The sequence below is a fragment of the Vespa velutina genome, chromosome 8 (genome assembly GCF_912470025.1).
Source record: "Vespa velutina chromosome 8, iVesVel2.1, whole genome shotgun sequence".
NCBI lineage: Eukaryota > Metazoa > Arthropoda > Insecta > Hymenoptera > Vespidae > Vespa > Vespa velutina.
This window is the reverse complement of record NC_062195.1, coordinates 8,419,601-8,432,056: the sequence shown is the minus strand read 5'-3', so window position 1 is coordinate 8,432,056 and position 12,456 is coordinate 8,419,601. Positions and strand designations below refer to the sequence as shown.

Here is a 12,456-nt window from a genome sequence, read left to right as displayed (position 1 = left end):
GGACTGTTAGGACCGTAAGTAGATTACGCTGATTGGTCCATTTAGCAATACTTATTTTCATAATGTTAATCGTTTTTTTCACTGTTAGTCATAATAAATCTATCAATAGCTTCACGTAACGGTAATATTTATTTCCTAACGTAAAGCCGTCATAATTGACGACGTTGACGAGATAAAATTATATTCGCACTTCATACTTCTTCTCATGTTCAATCTTTCAATTATGTAAAGAAACGCAATCGATGATGTTACTTCCTATTAAAATTTTTAGATTCTAAGATGTACTTGTGCACTTTTTTATGCCTAATTGTCGATACTTTGAGTTCCTTCAATCGTGACCTATAATTTAGTTTCTAATTTATAAACTAATCTATAGACTTAATTTCATCTGATATCTAAAACCACGTTTTTCATCGTTCGAAGTAAAACTGTCTTTAATATAAAATAATACTTTAGAAAATAATACATCATTATTTTTATAAGAAAAATGTAAATTATAGAAACACAATTGATATTTATTATCTAGTGACCTGTTATCGTATACTCATTAAATATCACTTATGGATACATGACATACATTACAATAATAAGAAACTTTAAATGAGAAGTTTTAAAAAAATTTATTCATGAATTACAAATATATTAACATGAATAATGCTGATTTACCATTGCCATAAAAAGATTTTATATAATATAGTTATTAAGGTATTTATTTAAGTACTGGATTTACAATTGCTAATAAATCTATTTTTAATCAAAGTTTAAAGTCAGGTGTGCCATTGTAAGTACATCCAGAAGTTTGTACAATTTGTGTGGCAGCCCAAATACCACATTTTATACATATTTCTATATCTTTCCCTTGAATCAGTTGTGCCAAAAAACCTGCAGATATAAAATAAATTAGAATTATATAAAATAATAATCGAACGTACGTACAAATTGTTAAGTATCCATATTTGACATAATTTACCTCCTACAAATGCATCCCCAGCACCATTAGTATCGATTACATTTTCTTCTGGGATTTTCGTAGTAGGATATTCTCTCACTATGTTGTCCTTAACTAAAAGAATTGGTCCAGAACCTTGTGTAATTATGACGATTCTGTTCCTCTTTTTATTTATCTTCTCCATACAAGATATCTTTAACGCTATCTCCTTTCTGTCTGTAGTCTTAAAATCATGGACTTTTGCAAATACATCTGCCTCTGCTTCATTACCAAATAAAATATCTACATAAGGGAGAACATCTTCTAATGGTTTTTTAAAAACGTCGGGTATAAATGGTGCACTGAGATTCATCATAAACATTTTATTATTTTCATACGCATGCTTAGCCACTATTTGGATTACTTCTGGATTAACGGTTAAGAAAAATCCCTGTAATATCAAAATCAAAGATAGAATTTTTCTTGTGTATGACTAATAAAAGAAAACAATAAAAGGTTGCGAGATACATAGAGAATAATTGTATATATACTTACAGAAATATAAATATATTCTGCATTTTCTATAAGTTTTTTGTTTTCCGGTACTTCTATGTGCGATGTTGAGAAACAATTTGCAGCTGCTAAATTAGCACATAGAGATCTTTCCTTTCCTGTGATAAGAACGGCACAAGTCCCAGTTGGTTCCTTATCCGTATATTGATAGCAAACATTTAAGCCATTTGTAAGAGCTCGTTCTTCCAATATTTTGGAATACTTGTCATTACCTACGCAACCCATGTAACTGGCAACTTTTGATTTTTTCAAGAACCACTAAAAAAAAATATAGATGCCGACTATAGTAACAAGTTGTTATAGAAAATTGCTCCTGAATATGATATTTTCCACAGAATATGAAAAAAATATTAAATTAAATTTACTTGTGTTACTCGCATTGTATTCTGTACAGAACCACCAGCAATAAAATTGGCATTATACAGGTTGATTAACTCATCGTATAAAGATTTATGTTTTTCCTCCGCAAGAATAGCATCGTTGGCTTTTAAGTCATACTTCTCCAGAAAATTTTTGTCTACAGTCGCAGATATATCAAGCAGAGGATTTCCCATACCCAGAAGAAGACCTTCTCTGAAGCATTTGAGAAAAAATTTGGCACTTTCTGATACATTTTTCTATTGATCGCTTCATTATTCTCGATCACTCGCAATATTTTCTGTCGAATTTACGATTGATAATAAGGTATATGTAAAATATAAGCATTTGAATTGAAAAACTCTCTATATCGTGAATAAATAAAACAGAAAAAGAATTGTCAAATTTAAAAATGATAACGATAAGAGATATAAAGAGCAATAATATAGCAATAATATTAATGAATAACTACGTACTGGAGTGGCTAGATGCGGCCCTGTCGATTACATAACCTATATACCGTTCCTCTTTCGGAACGTTACACGATCAAAGTTTCGTGGACCGATTGGTCAGAGTGCGTGCACACTTCGTCACTAGAGTAATCATTCGAATGATGAGACAAGGAACGTGAAAACGGACGTTTCCTCATCCCATATAGAATATGGTTTCGTTCCATACGAACTACACGAATGTTCGCGATTCGTCACGCGTGAACGAACTTAACCTCATCGTGACCAAAGGTTGAACGAAACATAACCTCTCCAAAATGATATTCGGAAGATAATTTTTGTAATTGCGAGTGATCGAGAAAGTAAGAAAATAAAATAAAAAAAACCGTACCGTAAATTTTCTGCCATTGGCGAAGTACACGATTTCTTATGAGAATAAATGGATTTCTGAAGACACACTGCGAATGTCTGGCGACTGTATGCCACCGATGATGTGTGTGTGTGTGTATGTGTGTATGTATGATGCGTGTGTATGTATGTGTGTGTGTGTGTGTGTGTGTGTGTGTGTGTGTGTGTGTGTGTGTGTTGTATAGGTGATTCGTCGGATGGCGTATCCTTACGTCAGAGCGCGTGGCTCAATGAAACGGACAACCGTTGTAAGCTAAATGTAGGTAGACAATCGTTTAAAAAAAGATGCTACTTCATGTTGGGGTCATGCGTTATCTTTATGATTCATCGGAGCTTGATAAAATTAGACGTAAAATCTTTTAAGGAAAAATTGTTCTATTATCAATAGAAATTGTTCTCAAATTCTTACTTTTTATCGACCTCATTTTAAAACGTTGCGAATCTCGATCGTTTAAAATAATGTGAGAAGGGGAAGTACTTGAAATTCTTAAAATAACTAACTACTTTGCCAGTAGGTATTTCAAATTATGTAATCATAACTTACAAAGAATTTTTATCTCGTGCGTTGTTTCTCGAATGATTTTCAATCTACTTCGCGTCCGAAGTATGACACACTATTTTATCTTGCGTAATTCAAAACTATTAAGGAGAGGAAAAAATGTATACTGGAATAGAATCTATCCGCTTATGTATCGCATTAATTCGTTATTTCGTAAAACGAATATATCGTATATAAAATTGTACTTTATCAATTTACATCACGTTTTTATTACGTCACGTTAAATGTCGCAATTCACAACATCAAGTATTATTTGCAAGATAATGTTGCAAACATCATCGTCGTATGTTTCTTCAGTAATTTTGCATTTCGTTTTTATCATTTGAATATTTTCCAACGAATCGTAAAATAAAATTTAAAATAGCCAACTTTCATTTTCACAAATTTATTATAATTAATTTTCTTGATTTTTATCGTGATTTCGATAAAAAAGGAATAGAGATTGGAGAATACAAGGAAGAGAAGAAATCGGAAGTCTTTTTATAATATTCAATTGATTTTTATCATTTTTTAAAGCAAATATATTAATTTAAAAAAAAAAAAGAAAGAAACAGAAAAAAAGAAAGAAAAAACACTTAAATAAATGTAATAATTCACGTTACGTTGATATAAGATAACACGCGTTATCTTCTAAGTAATGAATATAAATTTCACTTTAGATCCTTATTTTCTTACCTGTCTACTTCTACTTACCACGAAATACGTTTATTTAATTAGTGTCAATTTTTATTTCGTCACGGTTGATCCCCCAAAAAAAAAAAGGAGAAAAAAGAATCAGAATAAAAAAAACGCCTAAACATTTGTATCGATGAAACGCATTTAATCGAGTGTTTGTCAAATCAATTATATCAACGACGCTTCGTAAGACTCGTGGAATTGAGGAAAATGGAATAATTGGGAAAGAAATGGAACGGAAGAAAGTTTAACAGTGCAATAAGAGACAGAGAAAGATCAGACAGACAGACAGACAGACACACACACACACACACACACATATATATATATATATATATATATATATATATATATATAGAGAGAGAGAGAGAGAGAGAGAGAGAGAAAGCAAAATTTGTTGAATGTCAAAAGGAAGATCAGTATTATTTTCGTTATCAGACAATTTTTAAAAATCACAGAATCGCGGGGAGATTTTATAAATTTGTATCTATATGTGTATACACTATATACATATATATACTATATATGTATACATATATGTGTGTGGACTCGATTCAAGATGTGTTTCTCTCTCTCTCTCTCTCTCTCTCTCTCTTTTCTCTACCTGTTTTTGCTAAGAAAGAAAAAACATCTCTCAAAGATTTCGAAAGAGGATAAAAATGAAAGTTTTGATAATTATAAATTAAGTAAAAATGTAGACGAAAATAATTATTATCCGTTTTGTTTTCTTTAAATATCATAGGTGTCGAAAGAAGAGACATATAGATAGACAAACGGACAGAAAAACAGACAGATAGATAGATAGATAGTTAGAAAGACAGATAGATAAAGTTATAGAGTGAGAAAGAAAAGAAATAAAGAAGAAATGATACTGAGGCTAGTGGACTTGCCTTGGTACGACGTGATCTACAGGCACATCTTTATTCGACTGGATCTGCGGGACCTTTGTAACCTTCGATGCCTCTCCTCAACAGAGTACCAAGTCCTGGTCGACAATTACATCGCCACATGGGACACGTTGGACATCTCTTCATACACGGATTTTGAGCCCAACTCCTTCGAAGTATAGTCCATAGGTGTTCGGTAGTAGCAAGGCTATCGAGTCCTACATCACACATCATATTACAATATGCATAATAGTTCGAAACATTCCCTTCTGGCGCGTCGTTCGTTATTTTGTTTTGTTTTGTTTCGCTTCGCTTTTTTTATATATATTTTTTATTACTTTTTGTTTTCGTTCATTTCGCTTTGTTTCGTAATTTGGCATTTTTTTTCTTTTTTTTTTTTCTTTTTTTTTCTTTTCTTTTTTTTTCTTTTTTTTTATTTTTTTATTTATTTTTTTTTTTTTTACCGACGACGACACCCGACGACGATGGCGGCGAAGACGAAGCCGGCAAGAGACAAGTTTTTTCCCGTCACGCGCGTGAAGGGGTAGTAGCAGTAGTAGCGTGGTAGTCGTGCCTGGTATACATACGTCCCGTACCTGCAGATGCTTTTTATTTATATATTCATTTATGTATTTAGTTATTTATTTATTGAGAGGACATCGATGGCCAGTCACTCTTACGCGTGTATGTACACGTATACAAATTATTTTTTTTATTTTTACTTTTTTTTTGTTTGGTCATCCCGATACTCTACACATCTCGATTCCGATCCTATGCGATTCGCTTTCTTTCCGTTTGACTTTTTATATATATATATATATATATAATCCGAAATCCTTCAATGATTTTGCTTGTACATTATATACATATATAGGGAATAGATTGTGCTTATTTATTTATCTTTTTTGTGTTTTCTAATTTCGTCCGTTCACGCTCCGTGTTTCTATGTACACGCTATACATATGCATTTTTGATCTATATTTCTTTACTTTGTCAAGGGATTCGTAAAAGGCTGCAAGAGGTTGCGACGTGTCGACCTTAGTAATAGCTACTGGCTCGGAAGTTCTCATCTCGTCGACCTTCTCGGTTCACATCCCGGGCTCACGCATTTGGACTTGACCGGTTGTAACGGACCGCAGATGCGGTGCGACTTTATCGAGATAACCAAATGTCGTAATCTCACGTCTGTAAGGCTAAAAGGCTGCGACTGGGTCACCACAGATTTCCTATTGTCGTTAGTTCGGTACAACCGTAACCTTCGACGACTTGTATTAGCCGATTGTTATCAAATATCCGACGAGGCTGTGGAGTCCATGTTCGAGTTTCTCACAACGTACGTACGAATAAAAGCGTAACAATGATACATTTAATAAAGGATTAACCGTATCGAAAGCTCCAACACGATCATATTTATATATATATATTATATGGATAATACATGTATCACACGCACGCGCGCGCGCACACACACGCACACACGCACGCACACATATACACGTACACATTTATTATCCAACGAGTAATATACATATATATATATATATATATATATATATATATATAACAAGTAATAATATACATATATTATAATTTTTTCCAAAACGTAAGGCATATAGAAACGGTTACTAAAATTCATTGTCGTCAATATTGCGTTATTGTTCTGGTTGTCGTCATAGTCGTCTCTATACGTCTCGTGGCTGTTGTTTTTTTCTTTTTGTTAACATATATATATACACATTGTAGGTTATATAATATTACTTTACTACTGTCTCTCTATATGAAAAAAGCACGTGTTCGAGACAAAAGGGACTTTCACGGCGAATAGCTTTGCCGTATATATTACTGAATATATGGTATATATATGTATAGTACATACATACACTTTATATATCGTAGCTTCAAAAGCGTTCGAAAATACTAGGGGAAGAAAAAAAGATGTAAATTCAAATTTTCTCTTTTTGGTTCGACATATGCAGAATCAAAGTTTAAAGCTGTCTCCTTCCTTTCTTTTCTTATCTTTTTTTTCTTTTCCACGAATAGATTGACCGATCTCAGCTTGGAGAAGACCGCCATCACGGATAAAAGTCTTCTGGCAATGGTCGAACACGGTGTCACGGCGATCGAGTATCTCGACTTGCGTTATTGCCACGGAATCACCGATTATGGTCTGATGCTACTGAGACCGTTACGATCTATGAAAAGACTTTGGATCCTCGGTTGTCGTTCGATTACCGAACGTGGTCTCGCGAGCTTTCGCGAGCGTATGGAAATCGATCTTTCTCCGAGACCGATCTGCGCGATTCGACCTCCGTCCTTGCAAGTATAACATTTTTTCCGGCTCGTTTCTCTTCCTTCTCTTCTTTCGCGTGTATTTTGGTCATTAAGATCCTCCTTTTTCCAATGGGCGCTGTGCTGCATTCTTTCGGCATCGCGTAACACCGCGCCAACCGTAAAATACATTTATATTCAAAGAAGATATAAGTTAAACTGAGGATGGATACATTTTTGCAACGAACAATCACACGCAAAATAGAATATTGAATAGAATATTGAAAATAGAATATTGTAAAATGACCGTACGATAACTTGTCAAACTAAATAATCGACGTTGCATCTTTGGATGCATCCACAATATGGCGGACGACATATACATTTATCTTCAATTTCATATCGATCGATTCACTTCGATCGAAATTTTCGTTCTAATTAAGAAATAGGAAATAATTAGATATGTAGAAGAGAGAAAAAGCGAGGATCGCCAAGTAGAATTTCATGAAGAAATTGTAAAGACGATGATGATGATGATAATAATAATGATAATAATAATGATAATGATAATGATAATAATAATAATAATAATAATAATAATAATAATAATAATAAAATTAAGAAAAATAGGAACAATAATAATAATAATAATAATAATAATAATAATAATAATAATAATAAAAATAATAATAAGAATAATAATAATAAATACGTAAAATGCTAATCTTTCATTACATCCAACATCTTTCTTCCTTGTTCTTTTCCAATATGAAACTATTCTTTTAATGAATCTCCTCCTCGATGAAACCACCGAGAATGTGGGGTGGTTCTGTGTTTTTCATATTTACAATGCAATCATGAAGAATTATTTATAATAATAATAATAGTAATAATAATAATAATAAAAGAAAAGAAAAAAAAAAAAAGAATAAAAGATATATTCTTCGCACGTTTTTAGATATTTATTAAAATAAGAAGTTGAAAAACACAAATGGTATATGACTGTCATTCAGATATACAAACAATCGTTTAAATCATGCATGTCACGAGAAAAGTTGTAAAAGACAATTCGCTCGCTTTTCTCTTTAATAAGTGATGCATATTATTACAAATAATTAGTATCCCACATCCGTATATGCGTGAAACGACTTATTCGCATTGTACGCTACCTCGTGCGCGACTACCTCATCTGTGGTGCCAATTGTTCTGAAAACATCAGGTCCATTCAACGAACGGTTTTACATACACGGAAGGTATTATTTTTTGACCTTTAAAACTGCGCTTACATTTCTCTGTTGATATTTTTAAATATTTAACGTATTTTTTTATTAATACGACTTGTTTAAGACGTTCCTAAGTGTTCAAAATTTCGAAATAAAATTTAATATAACACACGTATACGAAATACTAAGCAATACTTTTTTTATATACACACACACACGCACGCACGTATATGTCGAGAAATGCGCTATTTGCTCGATCAAAGACAATACAAAAACGAAAAAAAAAAAAAAAAGAATAAAGAGACACGTTCTTTATCTATGTAGTAAAATCGTTAAACGATTTGCGTGTGTTCGTTTTGTATACGATTGGGGCGGTGTTTCGCAGTGACGAGAAGGATAGAGAGATACAGAAAAAGAAAGATAGAGTTTTCTCGCGTATCGAGATCAAGGCACGATAGAATAGCGACGAGAATAATTGCTACAAACATAATAAAACTTATGGCTTACAATACCTTTTAGAAATGCGCTATCTTATTAAGTCCTAATGTAACAAGAAAAAAAAAAAAAAAAAAAAAAAAAAAAAAAAAAAAAGAAAAAAAGTAGAACACGTTTAGAAGAGAACAGGACGTAATGTGTACGATAGCCGGAAAAAATGTTACGTAAAAGATTAGAAATTTTCTCGTGAAGACATGACGAACATTTTATCGTTGTCTGTGATACTTTTTCCTTCTGTTCTTTGTTCGTTCTTTATTTTTTCTTCTTCTTCATAAAGAATACGAGAGAGAAAGAAAAACAGCGAGGAGAAGAGAGAAATAAAGATAGAGAAAAATCGAAAACGCAATTTCGAGTAACTCGAACGACCACATTCGTTTATCTTTTCTTATTACTCCTAGAAAGTAAAATTAATTCTTGAAATAGAAAGAAAAGAGAGGATTTCGCTTGGAAAATTATTTCAAGAGCTCATTATAAGACACATCTCACAAGAAGTACTCGTCTTCATTTATTTCTTTTTACCTTCTTGATCGATTGATTGATTGACTTATTTAGTTATTCTTTCCCCCTCTCCTTTTAATAATTGGCATATCACGAAAGGAAAAAAGTCGAGAGGAGCGTGTGCGTATTGTATATAAAATTTATATACGTGTACGATGTCGTTTGTGTTTATAAAAACGAGGGAGATCTTTTAGGAGGGTGCAACTGAAAGAAAGCGAAGATAGACAGATCAACAGATATAGATAATAAGATAGATAGACGTGTGTATACATATGTATATACACACACACATACGTATGTATTATATTATAATAAAAAGAGGCAATGTATGTGTTTAAGGTTAGCATAACGAAATACGCGCGTCTTCGGCCGATTTTCGAGCGAGCGCGGAAAGCAGCGCGCGAAAAACGCAGGAAGCCAGCGAAGCGCGCGTTCGATCGAAAAAAACGGGTTCCAGACATGCGTGAAAATCGTTGTTAAATTTTTATATATTCGTCGGAGCCGAGTCGGAAGGTTTTCGTTACGACCACACATGTTTTATGCGGCAAGGTCGGGGTGCGATGAGGGTATACAAGGATGGGTTCGTCGAAATAATGGATAGGAAAGGGTAAAAGGGTGGTAACGGCAAGAATTGGTGATAGTAAGAGAAAGAGACAGAGATAGATAGATAGATAGAAAGATATATATATATATATATATATATATATATATATATATATATATATATATATATATAGAGAGAGAGAGAGAGAGAGAGAGAGAAAGAGAGAGAGAGAGAGAGAGAGAGAGAATTAAAGAACACGTAAAGTCGTTTTTGTGAACTTCACAAATACATTGTTATTACATTATTTTTTATCCATTATTATTATTATTATGATTATCATTATTATAATTAATGAAAACACGGTTTCTTACAAAAAAAAAAAAGAAAAAAAGAAAAAAAAAATAATAGATTAAAGGAGAGAAGAAAAAAGACTTACACCAACGTATACATGCTCGAACGAAGGAAATATGCTTGCTTGCTTATTTGTTGTTATTGATTTTTCTCTTTTATTTTCTTTGTATATTTGCTTAAATCCTTTTCCTTTTTTTTTTTATAATAGATATAACGAGCGCAAATACGTGTGGTTAAACGCAATTGATCTTCATCAATAAATTGTTTTTTCCTTCTGTCTTATTTTTCTTTTTTGTCATTCTTTTCTTTACTTTACGTCGATTAATCCTATTTATAATAAAATGGTTATGTTACTACACGCTAAATGTTCGCACGATCCAATTAAGGTATCTCATACAGAATCGACGCATCTCTACGGAATTTATAGGTCCAACCGTAATCTCCAAGTCGTTAAACTAATTATTAGCGTAATCGTTTAACGGCGTACTTCCCTCCCCCTCACCTCGCCCGACAAAAATAAAAGGCAGCTCGTTCCGAAGGCTAGAAAGCATGTTTCTTACTCAATTACGTCTTTTTATTTATTTTTTTGTGTGTATACACACACGCACACGCACGCACGTACACATATATATATATATATATATATATATATATATATATATATACATATATATACATATATATATATATCGTTTTAACGCGCCGTCAAATTTTTATTATGTATTTGCGCATTCTAGTCCCCGAACGACACTTTTTCCTAAAACATCGTGCATGTAATAATATATATCTCGAAGAACTATATCATATCTAGGATAATTTCTATTCACGTTAGATCGCTATGATAGATTAAAAAAAGTAACCAAAAAAATTAAAAAGAAAAAAGAAAATAAAAAAATTCGGAAAAGCGAATCATCGAAGAAAACCGTTCGGCCACGATCGTCACACGCACACAAGCATACACGCATACACATACATACTCAACATTTAATCTTGTCTATACGTCATACAAAATTTTGCGCTTCTTTTCGTTCGATGCCAAATAACATCGTCAATATTATTATTATTTTGTTTTTTTTTGTTTTATTAGCATCGCTAATATTCTTTGAACCGAACGACGGACCTGAGCGATGATAGGAAAAAAAAAAGAAACTTTCTTTTATTTCTAATCAATTACATAGATCACGATAAATCGCATAAAAAATGTTTTTTTTGCCGCCGTAGAAACAGACGAAAAAAAAGATATCTTATTTTTCCTTAGGTAAGGAAAAAAAATAAGAAAAAGGAAAAAAAAAAGAAATTAGAAGGAAACTGGTAACGAACGATCGGTTTGCGCATCGCATATACGAATTATTCTAAAATCAAATCAACGTATCGCTGCGAAATTGAAATGAAAAATTTTCCAATATGACATATGTGTATATATATATATATAAGAACAATTATAATATGATTAATTTGAACGTAAACGTTATATATTTGCGCCGAAGGAATTATGTTTTTCGTAGCGATATTCGAGAAAACATCAGTAACAATGAGAAAAAAAAAAAAAAAAGAATTTTTCTATCCATCGACGGTACAAACACAAAGACCGCGCGAGAGTAATGACAATATGGCAAACATTTGAACGATTCCACAAAAAATCGGTCTAAGCACACTCTTCCCACCTACTTTTATTACTTTTTTTCTTTCTTTTCTTCGTTTTACTTTTATTTTTTTCGTTTTTTTTATTTATTTTTTATTTTTATTGCAAATACACACACACACACACACAAACACGCGCGCGCGCACAAGCATTCATAAACGCGCGTAAAAGATCAGTAATAATGACGTTTCGTTCCTAATTTTTAGGGAGGGAAGAAGATTCGAACAAAAAAAAAGATAAAAAAGGCTTTGCTGAAAAATCGCGCTAACGAACGAACGAACGATCGAACGAACGAACGATCGAACGAACAGTACAAGTTAAGAAATATTCGCGATTGTTAAAAATCGCGTACGCGATATAACGCAACGCATACAAGCCCATTAAATAAATAATATACACGCGTGAAAAGAGTTGTGAAATTTTCTTTTTCTGACTATGGTGGAAGAGTGGCGGATAAATATAGTGCGTAAAATTTATAAATTATTTCGCTCGCTTAAATGATTTCGTCGAGGATAGTAACATTTTCCTGTAATATCTGATATTTTTTTTTCTTTCTCTCTATCTAATCGTTCGTTATCGTTTCCCTAAGACATATCGTA

The 12,456-nt window shown here is 32.5% G+C and overlaps 3 protein-coding genes across 32 annotated transcripts in view; 1 reads left to right on the top strand and 2 right to left on the bottom strand.

Moving 5' to 3' along the window:
- Positions 1 to 601: 601 nt before the first annotated feature.
- Positions 602 to 4,975, bottom strand: LOC124951196 (adenosine kinase 2). 5 transcript variants are annotated; one of them, XM_047499139.1, is made up of 6 exons: positions 3,260 to 3,341; positions 2,699 to 2,968; positions 1,867 to 2,074; positions 1,484 to 1,759; positions 971 to 1,379; positions 602 to 882 (listed from the first exon to the last, which is right to left on the bottom strand). In XM_047499139.1, exons 2-6 carry the CDS (start codon positions 2,713 to 2,715, stop codon positions 755 to 757), a joined length of 1,038 nt encoding a protein of 345 aa, XP_047355095.1. In that variant the 5' UTR covers positions 2,716 to 2,968; positions 3,260 to 3,341; the 3' UTR covers positions 602 to 754. The 5 variants fall into 5 exon arrangements, with proteins under 5 accessions (XP_047355095.1, XP_047355097.1, XP_047355098.1 ...); XM_047499141.1 differs by lacking the exons at positions 2,699 to 2,968; positions 3,260 to 3,341 and adding an exon at positions 4,840 to 4,975; XM_047499142.1 differs by lacking the exons at positions 2,699 to 2,968; positions 3,260 to 3,341 and adding an exon at positions 4,840 to 4,973 and having other exon boundaries at positions 1,867 to 2,069.
- LOC124951197 (F-box/LRR-repeat protein 2-like) lies at positions 2,533 to 7,681 on the top strand. 2 transcript variants are annotated; one of them, XR_007101555.1, is made up of 3 exons: positions 2,533 to 2,669; positions 4,692 to 6,169; positions 6,877 to 7,681. XR_007101555.1 is itself a non-coding variant. In XM_047499144.1 (2 exons), the coding sequence occupies exons 1-2, from the start codon at positions 5,976 to 5,978 to the stop codon at positions 7,160 to 7,162; spliced, it is 480 nt and encodes a 159-aa protein (XP_047355100.1). In that variant the 5' UTR covers positions 5,835 to 5,975; the 3' UTR covers positions 7,163 to 7,666. The 2 variants fall into 2 exon arrangements, 1 of the variants encoding a protein (XP_047355100.1); XM_047499144.1 differs by lacking the exon at positions 2,533 to 2,669 and having other exon boundaries at positions 5,835 to 6,169; positions 6,877 to 7,666.
- LOC124951194 (RNA-binding protein lark) overlaps positions 5,004 to 12,456 on the bottom strand; it is a 17,779-nt gene continuing 10,326 nt past the window's right edge. For 8 of the 25 annotated variants that reach the window (XM_047499116.1, XM_047499119.1, XM_047499120.1 and 5 more), the window contains 2 exons: positions 5,301 to 5,432; positions 5,004 to 5,054 (listed from right to left, as the gene is read on the bottom strand). In XM_047499116.1, the coding sequence (XP_047355072.1) occupies positions 5,045 to 5,054; positions 5,301 to 5,432 (142 nt within the window). In that variant the 3' untranslated portion in view covers positions 5,004 to 5,044. Of the gene's footprint in view, positions 5,055 to 5,300; positions 5,433 to 8,044; positions 8,311 to 10,128 lie in introns of those variants that run through there. The other 17 variants (XR_007101547.1, XR_007101553.1, XM_047499121.1 and 14 more) reach the window with 3 other exon arrangements.

Bases quoted from the DNA above. Each gene is read 5' to 3' on its own strand.
- LOC124951196 (XM_047499139.1), bottom strand. The intron at 1,760-1,866 runs GTAAATTTAATT...ATTTTTTTTTAG, and splicing joins ATACAATGCGAGTAACACAA to TGGTTCTTGAAAAAATCAAA. The intron at 883-970 runs GTAAATTATGTC...TTATATCTGCAG, and splicing joins TGGGGATGCATTTGTAGGAG to GTTTTTTGGCACAACTGATT.
- LOC124951197 (XM_047499144.1), top strand. From the start codon at position 5,976: ATGCGGTGCGACTTTATCGAGATAACCAAATGTCGTAATCTCACGTCT. The intron at 6,170-6,876 runs GTACGTACGAAT...TTCCACGAATAG, and splicing joins ATGTTCGAGTTTCTCACAAC to ATTGACCGATCTCAGCTTGG.